Source organism: Dermacentor albipictus, chromosome 6, assembly GCF_038994185.2.
Source record: "Dermacentor albipictus isolate Rhodes 1998 colony chromosome 6, USDA_Dalb.pri_finalv2, whole genome shotgun sequence".
NCBI classification, from domain to species: domain Eukaryota; kingdom Metazoa; phylum Arthropoda; class Arachnida; order Ixodida; family Ixodidae; genus Dermacentor; species Dermacentor albipictus.
In genome coordinates this window covers 13,095,408-13,117,178 of record NC_091826.1, presented here as the reverse complement: position 1 = coordinate 13,117,178, position 21,771 = coordinate 13,095,408, and the positions used below count along the sequence as shown (strand labels likewise).

General features: G+C 46.2%; 1 protein-coding gene across 21 annotated transcripts in view; it reads right to left on the bottom strand.

The window, feature by feature from the left end:
• LOC135914247 (uncharacterized) overlaps positions 1 to 21,771 on the bottom strand; it is a 623,773-nt gene that overhangs the window by 101,277 nt on the left and 500,725 nt on the right. For 17 of the 21 annotated variants that reach the window (XM_070539896.1, XM_070539897.1, XM_070539899.1 and 14 more), the window contains 4 exons: positions 16,097 to 16,182; positions 8,087 to 8,263; positions 2,876 to 3,146; positions 2,454 to 2,607 (listed from right to left, as the gene is read on the bottom strand). In XM_070539896.1, the coding sequence (XP_070395997.1) occupies positions 2,454 to 2,607; positions 2,876 to 3,146; positions 8,087 to 8,263; positions 16,097 to 16,182 (688 nt within the window). The remainder of the gene's footprint in view (positions 1 to 2,453; positions 2,608 to 2,875; positions 3,147 to 8,086; positions 8,264 to 16,096; positions 16,183 to 21,771) is intronic. The other 4 variants (XM_070539905.1, XM_070539909.1, XM_070539914.1 and 1 more) reach the window with 1 other exon arrangement.

Here is a 21,771-nt window from a genome sequence, read left to right as displayed (position 1 = left end):
TATATTTAGGCCGTGCCACGGCCGAAACGTTCCAACATTAAAAATGCAATTTTCATAAGTGTGCTTCTTCGTTTATTTAACTACCTATGGCACCGGACCTACAGAACTTTTCCTTGAAATATATATATATATATATATATATATATATATATATATATATATATATATATATATATATATATATATATATATAGCTGGAACGCAATCTATATATATAGCTCGAGAACAGCCACTCCCGAGATCGCGCAGCACCATGACTGGCTGGCCTAAATAAACATAAACAGTGGCCACGGTGGCTACTTGAGCAAATTGGTGAACCGGATGACCGAACCTAGCCATGCCATCGTCAACGCATCGACTCCAACTCCGCGAGAGTGACGTGGCCTCACGCGGTCCGGCACACGTCCCGCGGTTGTAGGGCGCCCGAGAATTCTACATCGACGTGTGGGACATATGGTTCCTTGACAGCCACCTCCGTATCAACAAGGTTCCAGGCTCCGGCTGCCACTGCTCCTGCTCCAGGCTCTCGGCCCTACGGGCAGCCATTCTTTCTCACTACGTCCCATCGAGCGCTCAGTCACAACTCTCACCATTTGAACCGTCGCGTCATTCCGCATCTTGTCGTCTCACATTGCGTGTGTCCACCCGTGCCGATCGCCAGCACGTGCCGGCCCCAGTATCAAACCTCTACTCGGCCCGTGAGCCTCCTCCCCATCTCAAAGGCAGCTGCGCGACGATTCCTTGCAAGTCATTCACTGGGCCAAAAGCAAACGCTTCCGGCTACTAAACGGCCCACCGCCCTCCTTCCTTGGACGTTACCACAAGCTATTCGCTTTCTGTTCGGGGACACTTCACTCATCACTGATTTAGAGGCTCTCCCACCGGCTCCACTAGGCGCAAATTACTCTCCCAGTGGCGCCACAAGGAAAACGTTCGCGATGGCTTCAGCGACCACCGCAACCATAATGCTATCGGCATTCTAGATTTCGCCGCATGCTGCAGCAGGCGAGCCTTCCGATCTTTTGTGCTCGCGTTTTCCGCGGATGCATGACCTACCGAAGTTTTGCAGGAGCAACTCTGCCATCTGGTTTTTTCAACTCGAGAATCACTTCTACGTCTACAACGTGAGCGACGAGCTCTTGCGCTATCTCCACGCAAGTCGCAAGCCGCGTCAGGTGGTTTTGTTTCGGAGCTCCAAGTTCCACCATGCCCGGGCATCTACGAGAAGATGCGGCAGGTCGTGATTTCGCACTATGGTGTCAGTGTGACTGAGCCTCGCTCAAAACGCACGCTGCCGATTCTGCCTGGTACATCTCTCTCGGATTGCGTGAACTCGGCACTACCAAAGACGACATCTGCTTTCCATAGCCTCTCTGATGAAATCCCTGGCAAACTACGCATCAACCCAGCAGCGGCCGGACTGACCACGCCATCTCGAGACCAACGTCTTGCTGGTCGTAAAAATTCGCCACCCTACACAGCCGCACCCGCAACTGAAATGGAGACGCAGCATGAATCAGCAAAGGCAACAAGGCACAGCCGCACTCGCAGTTCTCCACCAATGCCACCGTTGCACGCCGTTCGACGACGCCATGTTCTGCGTTCTTCCCCTCAACCGTCTTAACGCTCGGCACGCGCCAAGAACCAGCCAATATGACTGAACTCTGTTTGCCGAAGTGCAGCGCCATGTGCGCGCAGACGTCGACAACGCAAGATGGCGCCCTCAACGCAACAGAAAATTCGCGCTGTGACCAAACACTATTAGCCACGACCACCAGGGAGCTATTTGTGCTCTTCGCCGCAACACGGACTTTACCTGGACTTCTTAACGGAAGCTATGAATCGCCACTCGTGTATATATGCTCGCAGTCTGTCTTCTTTCTATACGTGAGCCTTTTGCACATATTTCAATCGCGACTCGCATTAGGAGGAGTGTCCTGTAGTAGCACGACTATCGCCTTCAGAGCCTGTGAAGAAGACGCCGGCTTACGTGTATGTAACGCGAGAATGGAACACGCTGGCACGCTCGACCTGAGCGGCGGCGGTAGCGGCCGCTGCCGAGATCCCGCGGCGCCATGGCTGGCCGGCCTAAATAAATCGTGGCCACAGCGGCCACCTCTCGCCGCCACCGCCCACAAACATAATTTATGGGGCACAGCAGAACGCCCGGAAAACATAAAACGTTCGTGATCTGTAAACACTGCTGCTGAGAACATGAAAACAAGGTTTTTATACAAAGTACTAGCATTGCAATTACTAAAAAATATAGCGCATGTAAATCGAAACGCGCCCGGACGTTATAGAGAAGAAATGGCAGCTCTGACAAGCGAACAAAATGTGTACAGCTGGTGTACGATCATACGAAATGCCGATAAGCCCACAAGAGCTGCCACGAGAACGCACGGAGAGGTGAAATATACCACGGCCGATTTCCCTAAAACCTGCGCACTGACCTTGAGGAGCTGCAGCCTGTCGGTGCTCTTTATCTCACTTGGGCTTGCCCAGACGTGCAGGATTCCGTAGTGGTAGATGCGGTCATTCCACAGGTTCCGAAAGCTGCTTTGGGCGTCGGATGTTTTCAGCTGATCGGCGATCATCTTTCCGTACCTAAGCCGACCAGCAATTACACCATTAGAGTAATTCCTCAGTGTTACCCGTAATGTTAATGCTTCCTAAGCCGAATGTAGCGAGTACACATGCTGCAAAAATATTGGCAACGGAGAACGAGGGAGCATCCACTCAGATTTCGCACCTACGGGTGTTAAGGTATTGTGGTGCCCTTGTGCACCCACAGAAAAAAAGGAATGAACATGTAAGCCCCATCCTACCGCCAACAGAAATATCCTTGGGATCATGGAGCGAAGCGAGCAGGTACCTGTAGTCAAACGAGATGCCGTAGCTCGTCTTGCTAGTGGCGGCCGTCTCCTTCACCTTGGCACGGAACGCGCCGAAGCTGAAGATGTCGCGCGCTCCTCGGAATTCTTTCTTGGCGGGATCGTAGTAGGCCGTGGTGTAATACAGGAGGTCGCAGAGGCCGTCTTCCGGGTACACGTGTGTGTTGAACGCCCGGTGGCTAATTGTGCAGAGCAGCAGGCCCCCGCTGGCAGTGCGCGGCTTTGGATCCGTGCGTGGCGTGGCCGCCGGTTCTGCGCGCATCCACACGCGCGCATAGAAAACATGTCCCGAAGTCAGCATTTGATGTACAATTATTTAGTGGCACCAAGTGCAGGGGACGTACTAGAATCAGTTAAACAGTTGATCGGTCAATCAAATCCTTGTTCATGCGCTATAAGCTAGGGAAGCAGGAAATACGCAGAAAATATGGAAGCTGATTATCCAAATAACCGAAAGGATTTCGGACCGCGCTAAGTTATCTCCGCAACTTCTTGAATCACTGAAGTGCGTTGGGCGAGCCAACAAGTATAAGGCCCAAACAATGAAACGTTCCTTTCGTTCGAGCGCTTCCTCACCTTACGTGAGGCTTCCTTACAGCGAAGGATCGATGGAGGAAGCAAGTGTACCATAGAGCGTACTCTGAAAGCTCCCTTCGCCTGTCCTCACGTAAGGAGCGGTTGCCGCGTGCCCGGGTTCGAGATTATCTTATAAACGCCTTACGCGAACACCATTATTCAATAAAAAAATGTTGTATCGTCACACAATCTTTAAATTGAAGAGCTAATATAGAGAAGCGTGGACACTTTCTTCTAGTGTTCTTTACTAAACTTAAAAAAATTGGAGGACGCTTAAGCTTCGCCTTCAAGAGTGGGACGCGACAGCGTTCCCGTCGACCCGCCAAGGGGTATAAGACAATGCGCTACGGCACAGCGATCACTTACGATGCGCCCCGCATCGGACTTAGCGCCCACCTATCACGCGGTGAGCGTCGAGCAACGCAGCGTTCGGCGCGGCAACGAAACGTGCGCCTGAGCGAACGGAACGAACCAAAGAACTCGGTGTCTCGGAGGGGAAACGATCTACGCCAGCCAAACGTCGTGATCGGCACGGGCAGAGAGATAGATAGTAATCTAAAGAAAGGAACGGCGCTTGATTCTGCAACCGGGAGCACGGCGAAGCGTCGTCAGGGGGGAGGGAGTCCCGCGACGCGCCTGGCAGCGATCCCAATGCGCGCGCGGCGCGCCTCCTGTCGGGGGAGCGCCGTACATTGAGAGGAGGGGGTCTTCTGTGTTTGCCGCAAGATGGCTCTGTGTGTGCGGAAAGCGCAGAAGAAATGCAGCGGAAACGCACTTCGCAACTCGTGTAATTGTGACTTCTGTACGTTACATGTTAATAATTACCGATATACACCGCAGTATAACTTTCCACGGCTCGTTTCGAAGGCAACACCGCATTCACTAGAGGCGCGTTTGCACCGCTTGGAAGCATCGAACTCGTGGCTGAGTGGTAGCGTCTCCGTTTCACACTCCGGAGACCCTGGTTCGATTCCCACCGGGCCAATCTTGGAAGTTGCTTTTTATTTATGAAGCGCCTGCCGTGATTTATCGCTCACGGTCAACGCCGCAAACGCCAACACCGACGCCGACGACACCGGCTTTTCTGCGACACGAGCTCCTTAACGCTATCGCGTTCAAATGTAGCGCATTACAGCGCAAAACTTGATGTGCTCCATCAACGCTGGCACGCCGGCGTCGTGCAACATCTAGCAATGCTTTCATGCCTTACGCATGACTGAAACGAACATGCCTGGCAAGACGTACCGTGCTCGCGTTTCTCAGAAGGTGGGCGACAGCGCGCATGCGCAAGCAAACGTCACGTGGTTAAGCAGTGAGGTGCAGCGCTCATTCAGGGCCAGGAGCGGCGTAAGGACGCATGAAGGTAGCTTTGGAGCTACCTTATGCTGAGGAAGCACCAAGGAAGCCTTCACCGAGGGCCCTTCAGTAAGGAAGCTTTCAGAGTGAGATAAGGTAGCCTCACCGCAATGAAGGCTTCCTTACTGAGGTAAGGAAGATTTCATTGTTTGGCCCTAAGTTGACGTGCTTCAGACTTGCTTGGTGTGCTACTGATTAACGAATAACGTAGTGATATATATATAATGCGTTTTGAAGGGGCGGCAATTTCTAACCTGCCAATAATAATAATAAAAAATACGTACAAGATTTTCTCTGGTTGCGCTGTAGATATTATCAAAATGCCGAAACTTCCACCAGTGTGTGTGCGTGTTACTGTGGAAATTACACAAGGCACCTGTTTCTCCATCACGAAGTTTAAAGGTGGTGGCCTTGTTACGGCCTTTACAAGTAATGTGACTGAACACTTTGCTTCCTATTCATTTGCTTGTAGGCTGCAGCGCATAGAATGTTTCCATATTATGCTGGGTAAACTAAATGTGCCAGCTAGCTTGTATTCGGCAAAGTGGGCACTGTGTTATGGGTCACGTGTGGGCATAATTTATTGTGTGGGGCTTAATTATGGCCATTATTAGCAGAAACCAGCGGCTCCATTCGCAGCCGCAAAGGCAGCTGGTGCACTGCTACATAAAAGGAAACAAAAACACCAGAAAAGTTACCTGAAAAAAATAAATAAACAAGAATTGATACAGGATCAAAATTGAAAAAAGAAACAACCACATACGAGCAAAGCGGTAAATCTACATTAATGAGTATAACGTGTACACATTTATTAAGTCAAAACGAGACACTGGGGAGGAAAGCCAAGAGAAAGAAAACAATCAAACGGCGACCGCGTTCACTGTATTCGCAATAATCAATACATAGATCCCACTCTGGACGTAAAGGCACCCTGAGCGGCCACGTTTACTACCTTCACAAACAGTTGATTTCATTCAGTAACTGTTAGTGTCAAATCACAATAAAAAAGCAAAAGGAAAAGAAAGATAATGTGGGAGTAAGGTATTGCTCATAAGCGGCCAGATATTGAAAACTTGATTTATTACGAGGAATAAAAAAATTAACACAAATGTTCCAAAGAATCTTTGTTGGCTATCGGAATGCAATTCTGCACGTTTGCACAAGTCTGCTGCTGTTTTTTTCACTGGCAGTGTTTACCGCCTTGCTTCCTTAGTTATTATTTTGTCTGCCTATAATCACGCTGTTTGGGCTCGTACGTCTCGCAGCTAATTTTGCGAAGTGAAATTATAACAAAAGAAGTTCCAAAACACATGTTGAAATCTCTGTGAAGCGAAGCTTTCGCGAAACGCTTAATACACTACTACAACTTTTCCCATTTCACTCCTGCGTCTTTGGCGTGAAGGAATCTGGCCCACGCATATGCACTCGTATACCGCGCTGCGCAGTGCGACGTATCGTATACAGGCCTGGTTTTATTCATTCCTTATTTACTTTGAATCTACAAGCCGCTTCATGGCGAGTCGCTCGTTGTGGTTATGCGCCATAGTATGGAAATCATCGGCATCATCAGCCCCAGCCTGTTCTCTATTTATGTCCACTGCAGGACGAAGGTGATCTCCCAGCGATCTCCAATTACACATGTTTTGCGCTAGCTGATTCCAACTTGAACCTGTAAATTTCTTAATTTCGTCCCATTACGTAATTTTCTGCTGTCCTCGACCCGCCCTTCGCTTCCCTTGGTACCCATTCTGCAAATATAGTTTTCGACTGGTTATCTGCCCCATTCATTACATAGCCTGCCCAGCTTCATTTTTTCCGCTTAATTTCAACTAGAACATGGTCTGTGCCCATTTTCCCTCTGATCCTCACCGATCTCGTCCTGTCGATAAACGTTACGCCTAACATTTTTCGTTCCATCACTCATTGCTCTTAGCTTGGTCTCGAGCTTCTTTATTAACCTCGAAGTTTCTGCCCCATACGTTAGCAGCGGTAAAATGCAATGATTGTACACTTTTCAACGACAGTGGTAAGCTCCCTGTCAGAATTTGGTAATTCCCACTGTATACACTCTAACCCGTCTTTCCGTGTCCACTGTGAGTAACTGACCTAGATAAACGTACTTCGGCACATAGTCTGGGGGCTCACTGGCGATCCTGAAATCTTGCTCCCTTGCCAGGCTAATAAACATTATCTTTGTCTTCTGCCATATTAATCTTCAACCCTACTCTCACACTTTCATGGTTAAGGTCCTGAATCATTTGTTGCAATTCATGTCCAGTGTTGCTTACCAGGACAATATCATCTGCGAACCGATAGTTCTTGAGGTATTCACCGTTCATCCTCACTCTCAAGTCTTCCCAGTCTAAATGGGAAAGCTTAGAAAATGGAAATCACAATCATCGATACGTGGCAGCCGTTTTATAAAGCTAGTTGGCGTTGGCACGATATCTACCTCCCGATTCTTGACCAATTCCCTATTGTGGTGTATGCCACTGTACCGCAAGATTCTTCCCCTATACCCCGTTCATCAATACGTGGTGGCAAGTTGTGGGTCTTACGTGCCAAAACATATCATTATGAAACGTCGTAGTGAGGGACTGCGGACTAATTTTGACCACGTGGGGTTCTTTAGCGTGCACAATATGCACAGTACGTGGGCGTTCTTGCACTTTGCCCCTATCGAACTGTGGCCTCAGCGACTGGGATTTGATCTCACGACCTCCTGCTTAGCAACGCAAAGCGAAAGCCACTAAGCAACTACGGCAGGTATGCGGTGATCATATCAAAGCTAGTTGGTGTTGGCACGATATGTACCACTCACTTTTTGACCAACTCCCCGTGTGTGGGTCAGTGGCATAGTATGAAAATCAGCTCCACATGAACATGCGGGTATGCTTCTTGGCCGATTCCCGGTGTTGGATTTGTGCCCCAGTTGTGGATGTGCACCATAGTATGGGAATCAGTCAGGAACACGCAGCAATTATCGCAAAGCGCTAATTGGCGTTATCACGTGAGAAGTATGTGCCATCGTGCCTTAATGGTTAGAGTATCAGGCTGCTGGTTGGGGGGGAGTGTCGGCGAGATGCGATTCATACCGCTGGATGCGCTTAATTTTGTAAGTGAATGCAAATCTACTCTGCGAATATCCGACTAGCTACCGACCGACCACAGTGAAACTGGAATATTAGCCAAAGAAACCTTCGCTTAAAGAATGACTGTCCCGGGTGTTTGTCTCGACGGAACGCGTGACCCATGCTTACCTTGAAATTTGTCCGGAGTTGGGCTAATGCCCTTAGTAGTGTGACGAGCGCGTTTTGTGGTCGTTGGCGTCTTTTTCTGGACCACCAAGGTACCACCACTTCCTCCGCCTCCTCCCAATGAACCCCCTTCGTTTCCGGAGTCGTCAGATTTCTCACCATCACCTGCGCCCCCTTCACCTGCGTACCAAGCGACAAGCGTTATAGAACTCTTTTGGCACAAGAACAGGCCTGGACTTAGAAGGAGAAGCATCAAATTAGTATACTATTCACTATTGGATATTTTTGACGCAAGGTCCAGGTGTGGCCAAAGAGTTCCAAGGCTATTAGTTGTCAGTGGTGCATAAACTGTGAAATGTGAAAATAACATGGCTGCACGGAGGCCTAAAACATTCACTGAGAAGTGCGTGAATTATATATGTATTAAAGCTATAATAATGACATGTGAGGTGTGATATGTGCTAAGAACATAAAAAGTATGCAACGAGGAGATGACAAAATAACGGATACGGGTGTAAGTATAGCATTAATGTATCAGGAGGACCTTCAATGGAGAAGCTGGATGCACGTGCTCTAAAAAAACACTCTATCGTAGCGCCAGCCTCAAGCGAGAGGATGTGCTACTAATCTCTTGGCTTTATGATTTGCAAAGTGTCAACATCGTCTAAAAGTTAAGAACGGCTTTACTGTGAAAAAACTTTTTTGCCAAGAGGCATTGTCGGATACAGTAGGATTTTCTGTCGGTGCGCTGAAGGAAAGTGCTTTTCTCTTTTAGTGTGTACTTGCCAAGACCTGGAGGACAATCAGCGTCTCGCCACATTTGCCACAGAGAGGAGGTTCATCACCGGTCAACAGGTAAGTTGTGTGTCATATGTGTTGCCTATTATAAGTCGGCAGAAAATGACCTCACTTCGCCACATTTTCGTTATTGGAGGCTAATTTCCCAAATGTGGGTTTATTACCTGCACCTAATTTGATGTTTCCGTGTCCATGTTTTCTTGCCAATAACGTTTTAGTTTTTTTTGTATGTGTTAAAATGGCTGGAACGGCTATGGAAGTGTTGCTAGATTTCGTTATGGACGTGACCGTTTCATCTACAAGCATGTTACCTTCGATGCCTCTATGCCATGTACCCAGCATAAGGTAATATGTTGGTTAGTTCAATAAGTAACCCAAAGCACTGAATAAAGATAATTAATTACATAGGTTTTGTGTTTATGCAGGGTATAGAAGCTTTAGTAAGGCACGTTGTTGAGCTGGTCGGTTCATAAATTCAGCAAAATCTTTAACTGCGCGAGCGAGACAGGACAATAGAAAAATAGACGCACACACAAAGTGCAGCCTTCGCAGGTGGCGTTATTTGGGGGGGGGGGGGGTGTAGGGAATTTATGAGGCTCTACAAAAAAAAAAAAACAAGGAACAATCCCGATGAAATTGTGCATGAGGTAGTGACAAAAAATAGCAAGGCGACGTGAGCATTAGGAGTGCGGGAGAGTCCTACTGTGCCCATCTAAGAATTCTATTTCTTTCCTTGAGAGTGATAAAAAGGGGAGCTAAGGCAATCGTCGCCCTTTTAGCAATGTGGAATGCCTCGATGACTTCTCTTTCGATTTTACCTTTGAAAAGCAATTAAATCTGCTCCAGATACCGCAAACGGCTTTTGCTGCCGCTTCTCTTGCAATGCAAGGGGAGATTACTGCCCATGCCGGTGCACATTAAACGCTTGTGTTCCTGTGCCCGCTCATTGAAACAGAGGCCAGTTTGACCTATGTAGGTTGGGCCGCACGACAGAGGTATCTCGTACATAACATTAGAGATGCATTTAGTGAACTTGTTTTGATGGTTTTTCTTGCGTGAGCTATACTCCCTATGTGTTTGAATCACTTGAGTTTGGACACTTTCTGAAGTTTGCAAGGCGCTGAGAAAACGACGCGAATCCCATGTCTTTCTGCAACCTTCTTAAAGTTATGTGGTAGACAATGCAAGTATGGCATGACAAAAGGTGATTTTTGGTAAAAGTGTTGCTATTTCATCCGTAGACAGTTTAGCTTTTGAAGCAGGCTCTTGGATGTATTGTAAATTAAGTGTTGTGGGTAGCCATGTGATTGTCCTTAATCAATTAATGGGTGAAATTCAAATCTTGCCCCTCAGATGAGAAGGAGTTAAGAACATTAGTGACACCATTGTCAAGGTCAGTATTGAAAGAATGATCTAAAATGACTAAAAAAGTCGTCGACATAGCGAAACACACGTAACATTTGAAGTTCTTTCTGCAGTCATCTATCAAAAAAGGTAACAAAAATGTCACACAGCAGAGGAGCAACCGAGGAACCAATACATATACCAGACTTTTGTACATAAAAGGGACCGCGTGAAAGGTGGCTATGGTGTTTAGGTAAACTAACAGTTCCAAAAATGCACTGTTCTAATGCCAGATGTATTCTAAGAACTACCTCGCAATGCTCTTCGACACGTTCCATGATGGCCATATGCAGTCCCTCATGCGGTATCAACAGACAGGGCCGTAATACCCAAGGACATTCCTTTATCAGGGCTTGCACAAGGTCCTCAGTGTTGGCAATGAGGTACGGAATATGTCCCTTAGTTTTGTTGAGGTATTTCTTCAGAAATGAACCCACCACACTCCGCCAACTGTCCTTCACTGAAACAATGGCGCGGAGTGGGCATTTCCCCTTGTGTGTATTGCCAGTTATATAAATTCCATACCTTCACGAAATAAGGCCAGTTTTAAGTCTGCGCTTTGTGTGTGCGTCTGTGTTTCTATTCATGTCCTGTATTCCTCGCGCAGTTTAAACTTTACCTGAATATAGAAACTCTCAGGGCTTTTCAGGGGTCTGACTACAATTGCCTTTTGTAGCTTTCGTTTCCTGACGTGTTGCACAGCCGGCAATACTGCATATGCCTCTGCCGTGAATATACTTGTTTCAGTTTGTAAACTGTCGTATTATGAAAATGAGGGACCGACTGCTGCATAAGACACGCTGGCTTGCGAGTTTAGTGCATCTGTATAAAATTCTGGGCATCATGAATGTTTTGCCTGAAATTGGAAGTGCATTCTTACGTGTGTCTTTGGAGCATGTTTAGTGACCTCTGCCAAATATGTGTCAGTCTATGAGCTGTCACTGCGATGGCGTTAATAGCTTCGCTTGAGCCATAAGACGATGTTCAAGGAGCCTATTTCTTCGCTAAGGTTCCTCACATGCAGAATGACTGGTTCTCTTTCCCCAGTTTAATTATTAAAGAGTGTCGTAGAGATAATATAATTTACAGTTGAATAAGAAGGATGCTCAACGTTCACGTGTACTCTCATAAAGTACGTAAAACTGGTATGTGACTAGTGAATATGAAGAGACCACTCATTGCACTCGACGTAGAGGCTCTGGATCGGACTTGTCTTGAAGGTGCCAGTCGCGAGACGGATACGCATATAGTCAACGGGGCCTAAAATGTTTTAATACTCTTGGCATTACAGAATGATAAGTAACATCGTAATCAAGGCATGAATGAAGATGACTGTTATACAATTCGGAAGATATTTCCAAAACCTACCCGGAACTGTGCGCGACAGAAGTTTTAAAATCTTGATTGCCTTCAGGCATTTCGTCCTGATATGCTTAAGTAGAGTGATAAACGTCAGCTTAGAGTCTGAAATAGTTCCTAGAAGTTTATGTTCACTGCTCACAGAGAAATCATCTCCACTGCTTTCAATAGTTGGGACTGGCGTTACGCCTCTTGTTCGAAAAGAATACGCAAATGCTTTTCTGGGTTTTTAAACCCATTTCCATATACCCATGCGGATAATTTATCTGGGTGGTCGAACGCATTTTCATTTGCCCATTCAGACAATTTATTTAATCTAAGCTGCACATGCCGTTTGCACATACGAATGTTGCATGCTTTAAAACTTACCTGCACATCATAGTGTGCAGAATGACTGTGCGAAGTGAATTCATTTGTACCACAGAGCGTTCAATTAAGTATGTTGCTTTGCAGGACACCAGTTCTTTGAGTGAAGGGCCTAGGTAAAGCATTACCCACTCTTACGTGGAATGCGTGGTTAGACAGGTAACTTTCAATGATGTTCAACAGGTTACCGTGGATACCCAGTGCTGAAAGATATCGTCAAATTCAGAAGTGCCATATTGCATCGTAGGTTTTCTCGACGTCTAAAAGTACAGATAAGAAGTACTGTTTATGGATGAAGGCGTCCCTCATATTTACCACTATGCAGAATCCATAGTTAACTGACATGCCTTTCCTGAAACCGCATCGGGTCAAGCAGTTTATTGTTCTCCAGAAAGTGCAACAGGTGCCAATTTACCATGTTCTTGAGCAACCTGAAAATGCAGCTCGTCAACGCTATGGGCCTAGAAATGGTGGATAAAAAATGGGTCCTTGCGCTCTTTAAGTACTGAAATTAGAAAAGCTTTTCCCCAAGCGTACAAACTATACACTGAAGAAAATATGGCGTCGAAAAAAGACAGGAAAGCTTTCTGGGTTTCAGTGTCATTCATACATGATACGATCAGATCCTGGAGCCGATTTATTACAGGCGTTCAGGTATGCCTGGAGCTCTGCTAAAGGGGCGATTGTATGTCTCGTTTGGCGCGCATTGGCGTTCCAAAGGCTGTCGTTTTACTCGTGGTTTGTATCGAAGGAATGTTTAAGAATAGTGCTTAGTACTGAACATGTAATGAAAATGCACACCCGGAAGATCTGCCTGGTCTTCGAGGATATCTCCTTCAGTATTTACCAGAGGTTTGACTGCCGGCCTTTTATTCTATGAACTCTGTTCCATACACTTCGCTCGTCTGTGTAAGAGACTGTGCCAGGAATATACTTTTGTAAAATCTCTACCCCAGCTTGTTGACGCGTTCTTCTCCCTTGCGATTTTACATGCTCGAAATTAATTAGGTCTTCCCCTGTTGAAGCATCGCGCAGACGACTCGACGCTTTGTTTTGATGTTTACGCTCTTTCCAACATTCTTCATTCCACCACGAAACTGATCGTTTGGTAGTCCCTCCTTTTCTTTTCGGGATGAATTTAAATGCAGCATCAATAAGGAAAGTTGTGAATTATGCAATATCATCCTCTGTGCTTAGGGCGCAGATGTCATCCTACGAAAAATGCGTGAGTTCTTGGAGCAGCTTGCAGTCGGATGATCCCACCTTCCACCGAGGAATACGTGGCGAGCCTTGCTACCATTGGGATTTTAACAACATTCAACTTGAGTAAAATAGAAAGCTGGGCGAGTGGGAATTGATGCATTCTTTGGATCGATGCGGAAAACGACGGCAACACAAAAAGGAAAGATAGGACAAGCGCTGCCTAAAAAACTGAAGTTTATTATGAAAAAATTGGCTGAAGGCTTAGCTTGGTTAAGCCTGGAAGATTGCGAAAACAATACCCTTGGCTGCGCCTTGGTTCGGCTGATGGTGTGGACATGGTTGCCCTTTGTTAAACTTATGGCTATACATCATCCGACATAGCGCAAGGCAGCGCGCCGACCACTGCCAGGAGACGAGCTGTAGCCCCATTTATCCTCCTAGCGTGACGTCACACCAGCGAGCGCCCTCTCTCGGTAGCGCTGCAGTAGCGGCGCGCAAGGCTTCGCCTCCACCATCGATGCCGCGAGCTGGGGCCCCATCTCTCGGGCTGGGGTGACGTCACACCAGCGAGCGCCCTCACTCGGTAGCGCCGCAGCAGCTGTGCGCAAGGCTTCGCCTCCACCATCGATGCCGCGAGCTGGGGCCCCGTCTCTCGGTCTGGCGTGACGTCACACCAGCGAGCGCCCTCTCTCGGTAGCGCCGCAGCAGCTGCGCGCAAGGCTTCGCCTCCACCATCGATGCCGCGAGCTGGGGCCCCGTCTCTCGGTCTGGCGTGACGTCACACGGTCACGTGACGCGCAGCTGTGTAAGGAGGCACCACGACCACCGATGGGCCGAAAGTGCGAGCAGTATTGCTTTCGCAATAAAATGCAAAAACGGAATACGCCATGCGCGTGCTCATGTCATTAGGTCAGCTGGAAGGAATCCCCAAGTAAAATCTGTTTCTTAGTTTTTGAGACGCACGCCTGCCGATTTATTGCATGTGACCTAAGGACACGTACACGCAGACGGTGTCTTCGTTTTACACGTTTTTCTTAGTAAACTTCAGTTGTTAGACAACTCTTGTCCAGTGTCTTTTCTTTTTGTGTTGCGGTCGTTTTCCGCGCTGGTGCAAATAATGCATTTCACCGGAGGTGCCTCATCAGTGTTGGAGATTCTATGCTCAGATCTATGGAAGAGTATGTTTTGTAAGCAGTGCAGTAAAACGTTGGTTCCTTTTTATTCAGCAGGCATGCCTCAGTTGAAAAAAGAAAATTTTCAATTAATCGGCCCCTTACATCGTGCGAGAGTCCTCCCAGAGTGTGTTGTGTGCAATATCAAGGAAACACATCAGGTTTATGAGTAAAACGAGAACAAGGTAATATCTGTTTACATGCAAACATTCTTCGATGACTCCAGAACTACCTTCGTGGGCCCTCCCAAGATGTGGTGATGAACGGAATCGAATCGGCAATATTTCTGTGTGTTCAGAGATTGTTCAGGGGTCTGTGCTGGGGCCAATGCTATTTCTGATATTTATTAACGATATGGGCATCATCACAACGTCACAAATCAGGCTTTACCAAGGTGACTGTTGCATATAGAGTAATCAATAGTGGGTCCGATAAATTGGCGTTACACGCTGACCTCGACAATATGTGTACTTGGTGAAACACATGATTCATATCTTTAACGGCAGTTTATATTTAAAGGCAGTTTATATTTAAACGCGTTTTTTATCGAAAACGCGTTTCACTTCCAGCCCGATACCATTTGAATATTCAGCCTATCCCACAAACAAATTAAACAAGACGTATAGGTGTAATCATTCCATTAGCTCTAGCTTGTTATCGTAACATAGAAGCAATAACTTTCAAAGCGGCATGCAGTCCTAACTTCAACCTTAGAAATTTCTGACGTGCACCTCAAGACCTAAAGGAAAGTTTATATTTATCGAATGTCTGGCCTATTCTTGAGTATGCACTCATTGTGTGGGATCCACGTACCGAAAATCTTGTTGACCACCTGGAAGCAATTCAGAATACTGCCGCTCGATCTGCCACCTATAATTACGGGTTTCCTAGCAGTGTCACTGAAATAAAAATTTCGTTTGGCCGCCCTAACCTTTCATTACGACGGACAGTTGACCACCTTACTCTCCTACGCGACGTGTATCTTAATCGCACACCCATAACCAAGGAGACCTACATAGAAGCACCAGCCTACACATGTAGTCGCTATGACCACCGATTAAGATTAAGGAAATAGCTGCGCTTTGCCCCCTGTAATATCAAGCATTGGAATCGACTACCACGGACGTTGTGGCACTGATGCGCGAAGGATGGTTCCCCGCAGTTGTGCGCCACCATGCATTGAAGGGTCAGAGCCGCGTTTGTGTCCTCTGTTCGCAACTAGTGCTGCAATATATATATATATTTTTTTACGAATTATTATGTGCTATCTTTGATGCAGGTCTTGAGTGCCCTATGGACGATGTGTCAAGTGACCACTGTGACACTTGCGCTTGTTAGTTTTTTGTCATGGGCTCCGCTTTGGGACCGCAGCATAGGACAGTTATTTTAGCGCGATTGGTGCATCCTTTGCATTGTTACCTGCCTCCCCTCCCCCCTCCCCACTGTAATGCTTTTGGGCGAATGTAGGTAATAAATAAATAAATAAATAAATAAATAAATAAATAAATAAATAAAAGGAACTAGATAAATACCTATTAAAGCCCATTTCAATTATTAGACGTTCAAATCGTTACTTATTACTTCAGAAAATGAAGGCCACAAAAACAAAATTAGTGTGGCGCCGGAACCTCGGAAATGTTTTAGGCATCACTAACGGTCAAATGCTGTTATATTAAGCTGACGGGTTTGACGGCAGTGGAATCCAACTTACCACCTATGCTTGTTGTGATGAAATACACGGTGGCGAATATCAGGAGTAGAAGCAGCAGTAGAGCAATGATAATCCTGAACTTCTTCCTGTATGGATAGAGTGGAAAATGGTAGGCCCTAGAAAGTTAGCGAAGTTGCTATTTTAATGCGCTAAAGGGGCCCTACAAGGGCCCAAGAAACCTTGCTGGCAACCACCGATAGCATCTTCACGATGCGGCGATTTCGTGCACCTCCTTCATGGACGGGACGTCGACTTGCGGCACTAGCTATCATTGCTTAAATATGTAATGTGCACTTTACGTTCACGCGATGCGATTACTGTAAAAAAAAAAGAAAACTAGACGTAAGAGAGTTGAAATATGGGCCAGTAGGTACGTCATTTACACGAAAAACCAGTCAAACGTTGTCTTTTAACTGGCTTTTCCTAGATGTAAGGTTTTTCAGCGACGTTAATTACCATCTGATAATCACGACAACCACGCTGAAGCATGAAAAAAAACAACACCATAAGCATACCGAGCACATGGCGCACCAACTTCCATCTCGCGGAAGTTGTTTTAAAACACGCTGTTGGTAACCACAAGACCGACGCTATCAACAAGCTGAGCTGGCTTGGCAACCATTGTGCGCAAAGTTCTTCGTGACCTCAGTGCCCTGCTGCTATGGGGCGCCGCAGTTCTACGTCATGGAGAGTAACCTGGCTCCTAGAGCAACACCACCTCCATATCACATGCCTGTGAACTGTGAACTCTTTGAGGTCAAGCTAATAGGGCCAATATTTTAATTGCCAAGCCCGGCGTGACGAAAGTGGTGACGTCAAAATTACCGAGGCTTACACGGCATCACTACCTTTTATAGAAGTCGGCCCTAGTAGCATGACATCATGAAGCAGATTTGTACAAGTACACTCCAGTGCAGGCCTTGTGCAATTTAGGTGGCCTTGTCTAGAGCCACGACAATTTGTATTCAGCGTATTGCTTTCATTTTGAAGCTGCGACGGATAACTTGGGTTTGTGTGGCAAGTAGTATAGTTGATTAGGGCGAAAGCGTTATCTGTCATCGTTGAGTGGACCTTCAAAGTCTTGAGTGAAAACGCGTCGGCGAGACGAAAGGTACAAAAAACTATCATCAATGGCTCATACCCCGTGGCTCATAGCCCATGGCTCACACGAATGGCTCATACTAAGCGAAGTGGATCATTCTGGCCAGCTAAAGGCAATATATACGCAATTGTAAGGATGACTAAGCAAATCAGACTAACCGAATTAAGAGGATGAGTAAGTGAATTAGACTAACCGAATTAAAAGGATAAGCAAGCGAATTTAAGAGAATGAGTCAGAATACAAAGAGGAAGACTTAACGAATTAGGAGGGATGACTGAGCGAATTAAGCTGATGACTAAACAAATTAAGGGGTCTGTCTAAGCGAATTATGAGTATGAGAAAGCGATTTAAAAGGATGAGTAAGTGATTTAAGAGCGATGGCGAAGGGAAGTAGATTAAGTTAAAGGGGATGTGTACGTCATGCATCCGTAACGTGAAAGAAAGCGACAACATGCGAGCGCTGACTAAGCACGAATTAAATGGCAAGCTTAGTATAAAGAACGCAGGTGAGGCCCATCTGGAGTCGCATTGCTCAGCGTGTAGATGTGGGCCTGATTTTGATACAATGCGTGTGGCTGCGCAGAAGCAAGGAACAATTTAGTAACCTGCCTCATAGCGGAATCACAGTGGTTCAAGAAAGTTGGCGATACGGGTTTAAGGGAGGCACCAACGCCGCTCTACGATGCAAAACAATTTGGGACTCCTTCGCTCTAGACCTAGAGTTTCTTGCTAAATTTGCTAGTGGGAATTCTGGAGCTGTGTTCGTTCAGCTATCACAGGAATGGTGGTTACTACATTGGTTGCTTTGTTGTTCATGCTGGTGGCCGTCCTTGCTGCTTTGTTTTCTATGTTTTATCCTGCTTTATTGGCTTAACTTTCCAAGCTTTCTTCCTTTACGGAACGCATAAGGTAGTAAGACACAGCGCACATACATAATCCCTAAGATTTGCGGCATTTCCGTATAACTGACATTTTTGTTAAGAATTATTAGTTTGTAATGTTGCAGATTTGGTTGAAGCCACGAGGAAGAAGTTGAGGCAAACCGACATACTATTCATCATTCCGACGCAGGATGAACTACTATGTTTGAAGTTTCCGTAGACCGTAGCGCCCGAATTCAATCTAACAGGGCATGCAAAATTGCACGGCCATGGCAACATTGTTTCTGTAGCACGTTGCCGTGCAATGTGCTTTTAATGTGACAGTGTGATAGGCTGACTTCCCTCATTTTGCGGATATCCGCGCGACGAAGTACAAGGGCCGATTCAGAAGGCAGTGCCTAAAAGCGGGGCAAGAATGCGAGAAACTGTTTGTCACGTATGCGCCAGATGTTTCAAGGAGCGACTTTGGCACGAGAGAATCGCGCGTGCGATCGTGACTAAATGGTTAGACTACTGGATGGTTGCGCTGAAAGGTCGACGTTCGATCCCCGCGCATGTCTTTATTGAATTATGATCAGATTTCGCGCAATGTAGGGATACCGTGCAGTAAACTCAAGGTTTGTTGAGTGCACGGGAACACGTCGCGGTGTGCACGAAATCGGGAGTTTTCTAAGAGACGCGAGGTGTGCGAATCTCACATTGATAAATGAGCGCGCTTAATGGCCCGCGTGCAGAGCGATATGTTCTGGGTGTCATTTTCGCTTATCATGTCTAGTGTCGTGAGCTTGCGCATGCGTGTATTTTCATGTGCGATGCACGCCTTGCAATTAACTTGACCTTTTAGCTTGAGTAAGGGCTCTTGTTGAGTCTCCTTTCCTTTGTGTTCTGTCCCATTTATTCGCACTGTAGGTAATCTTACGTCATACACGTGAGCTAGACCGTTTTACCAGTGACTGTGTCAATCTAAATGCTGTCGCAGTGGGGAGAACATATGGCGTAATTTGATAGGAACAGGAGGCTGAATTGCTAAAGCTATATCCATTGACAATGCAGGCTCATGGAAATAAGAAATCGCCAGACTTACCGTCCTGAAACGAAATTAAGGACGTATTACAAACATTCTCAGGAAAAGCCTGCCAAAGTAAATACTGAATTTAAAAATACTACCATCATCGGCGTCAGCATCTGTCGCTACAGCTGCAGCGTGAAAAGCAAAACAAAACAGGTGCAACATTAGTACATAAAATAGGATGACGAGTACATTTTGCATAATAACGCCCTAGCAAGTGAAGTGGGAAACAGCTATGCCAGGGGTGAAATCAAAATCAGCGTAACATGGGTCGTGATTCAGTGCACAAAATAACACAAATATAATAAATTATTTCGTATAATCTACTTGGGAGTGCCATCAAAAATTAGCGCTATAGTACTTACACGACACTTCCGACATCTCGGACGTCTGGGTCGTGTGCGATTCCTCAGCTGAGGACCAAGGAAGAAAACAAAATAAGGTTCATTTAGTTATTTTACGGGGTGCGCATGTTTAAGTTTTACGAAAGTGTTACAAATTGCGTGTGGCAGAAAGCATAGTTCGTGTCCATGAGCTGCGTTATTCAAAGTGGACTCTACTAGCATGAGAAATCGAAACACATATTGAACTAATTAACAAGCATTCTATCTTTCGGTTAATTGTGTTACGACACATATTAAACTTAAGGAATTATTGCCAACGAGTTTGCACGACGTATCCATCTCTTAAATGAACAAGATATGAAGAGGAAAAAAGGGACTCAAATTTTGTTAGTCAGTGCCAGATAAAAAAATATACAAAGGCCAGGGGAAATTATTTGCTCTTCATTTCTGTGTAGAAATGAAGAAATGATAAGGCAAAGGGTGAAAACTGTATAGAAAAAAGCTTCTTTCAAGACTGCAATGACTACCACAGAATGATAGTGACAGAAGGACGATGAAGGCATGAAGAAAACGGCATGACGAGAATGTGAGGATGACCGTGACGACGTTGACTTGACGACGAATGGGGTGAAGACAATTGAAACGGGAAGCTGGAATGAAAACGGCAGAGTTACTGCGACAGCGTTGCAGTAACGGAATGAATGCAAATGAATGACGAAGGATGTGTGATGACGGCGATATCATGATGGAATGACGATGACATGACTATGACGGCGTGTTGACGATGGTACGATGGTGATGAAATAACGGCGACGGAATTATAATGGCATGATGACGGCGACGTGATTACGAGCAAGTGACAACGTGACGCCTGGTTGATGATGTCGGCAACACAGAAGAGAAATTATTAGACCGAAATAAAGACGATGGAATGACGACCGTGGAATGACTATGACGGTGCGATTGCGTTAGAGCTCACGTCCGCGCTTCGTGCGTCCCCTGCCGCCTCGGGCAACCTCGGTCCGCATTATATACGGTACCGTTTGCACTGAGCCAGATAAAGGACAGTAGTGCAAGACAACACGTTCGTAGATATATCCAGAAATATATCCACTGAGATAGGCACGGAAACAGCAGCAGAAGCCGCGATAATTATGGAGGGCAGGTAGAAGCTTCGCTCTGAAATACGATTGTGCACAGTAACCGCGGGGCACGTATGCCATGCATGTTTCGGCGAGATTTTTCTGAGCTGCTATCACGGTTTGAGTGATAAGTGTTGACGATTGATGTTCCCTGCTACGTTAAGTGCGGCGCCTGAGGGAATGAATCGTGTCGAACAGGGAAAATGGTGACCGATGTTGGACACCGTCTGACTGCACTCCTAGAAGGCAACTAATGGTCGAATAATTATCGCGAATTGGTTACGTAGCAGTACACTTTCGTTAAACGTATTTCATATAGCAATTATTTCGCAGAATTACACTTTTAAAAAAGTTTCTTCCCTTTGGGGCTAACCTTATCCACAAGCATCATCATCTGCCTTGCTTGCATTTCCTTCCTTGAAAACTCAGGGCTCGCTACCCTCCTGTCACGAATGCTGTGTCACGCTGATAACGCGCAAGCCGTTCGTGGGTTGGAAGTACTGGGCTCGCAGTGTTAAACAAGAGAAATGCGGGCAAGACAGATTATTATTGTTGTGGGACAAGATAAGCCCCAAAGGGTTTAAACTTAAAGAGTATGTTAGGAATGACCGACGTTGTTCTTGATCGACAAGGTGTCAAGATGGCCGGTCTATATTTAAAGGGGTTTGATGTCTTAAACTAAGAGGAATCTTCTGAAATAATTTTGACCACCTGGGCCTTTTTAGTATGCACTGAAATCGACATAGACGTGTGTTTTTTTTTGCATTTCGATGCATTGAAAGACCCTCGATCGCTTGGCGGACAAATCCTGGTTATGCGGGCAGCAGAATGGCACGGCCACTAAGCCACCGAGGTGAATGATACGTGATGTTTGCTTTAACGTTCTGTAGCCAAAGGACCGGTACGAAAGCTCGAAATAAAAGGGCGAATCGACCAGTAATGTGACGCACCTAGTTACCTCGAAGGCTACTGAGGGCTTTTGCGATTGGTTGCGCGGGGACCGCTAATATGTCAGCAAAAGAAAATTTGGCGCTATCTATGAGTATTCGTGAAACTAAAGATGCAGATACACGCCTAGGTGGAGAAGATGGTCGCTTGGGAAGTTGGTGTCATTATAGTTAGAATAAAAGGAACGCA